The 862-nt window shown below is 54.9% G+C and overlaps 1 protein-coding gene across 1 annotated transcript in view; it reads left to right on the forward strand.

Moving 5' to 3' along the window:
* Positions 1-326: 326 nt before the first annotated feature.
* EMH_0079190 (uncharacterized protein) overlaps positions 327-862 on the forward strand; it is a gene marked incomplete at both ends in the record, with an annotated part of 3379 nt that continues 2843 nt past the window's right edge. The window contains one exon of the mRNA XM_013500111.1: positions 327-759. Coding sequence (XP_013355565.1) covers positions 327-759 — 433 coding nt within the window. The remainder of the gene's footprint in view (positions 760-862) is intronic.

The raw sequence follows: 862 nt of genomic DNA on the forward strand, positions 1-862 counted from the left end.
TATATATATATATATATATATATATAGGTATAAACAGGGTCGTGTGTTACCCTAGCAGGTAAAGGTATGGGGGCCCCCCTGGGGGGCCCCCCTCGATGTTATGGTTTGTGTTTGTATATATTGGGGCCTATAAAAAAAACAGAGAAACAAAATAAAAAAGTATAATTTTATTTATTTTATTTTATTTATTTACATCTATACACCCGAGAGTTTGTTTTAATATATCAGGGGCCCACCACCACCACAGGGGGGCCCCCCCCCATCACCCTTGCCTCTGCTGCTGCTGCCTGCTCCTCTTCTTCTTTCTTTCTGCACCTTTCTTCTCTATGAGCACCCAAACAGCAGCAGAAACAACTGCCACCTCATCGGGGGCCCCCAAGGGGGCCCCCCGCGAGACCCCTTCAAACGGGGGCCCCCCAGGGGGCCCCTCAGGGGGCCCCTCAGGGGAGGCCCCCCAGGGCGGCTCCGTAGGGGAAGGCCCCCAGGGGGGCCCCCCAAAGGAAGAACACTCAGGGGGCCCCCCAGGGTCTGGGGTGATAGATACTGATGTCGAGGTGTATGCGTATCAGCTGGAGGCAGCAGGAGCTGCGCTAACGGCTTTTCATATGAAGAGACAGGCGCAGACGATGACGGAGCTCATGCAGCATAATATACCGCTGCTGCGTAGACACTGCAGCAGCAGCAGCAGCAGCAGCAGCAGCAGCAGCAGCAGCAGCAATAGGTCTTCTGCTGTCTCTGATGAGGCGATACCGCTGCTCTGTCCGCCGCCTCCCTCATTGCATCCAACAGCAACAGCAGCAGCAGCAGCAGGAGCAGCAGCATCATCATCAGCAGCAGCAGGAACAGCAGCAGCAGCAGCAGC

This window comes from Eimeria mitis, genomic scaffold (assembly GCF_000499745.2).
Source record: "Eimeria mitis Houghton genomic scaffold, Emh_scaff5011, whole genome shotgun sequence".
Classification (NCBI taxonomy): domain Eukaryota; phylum Apicomplexa; class Conoidasida; order Eucoccidiorida; family Eimeriidae; genus Eimeria; species Eimeria mitis.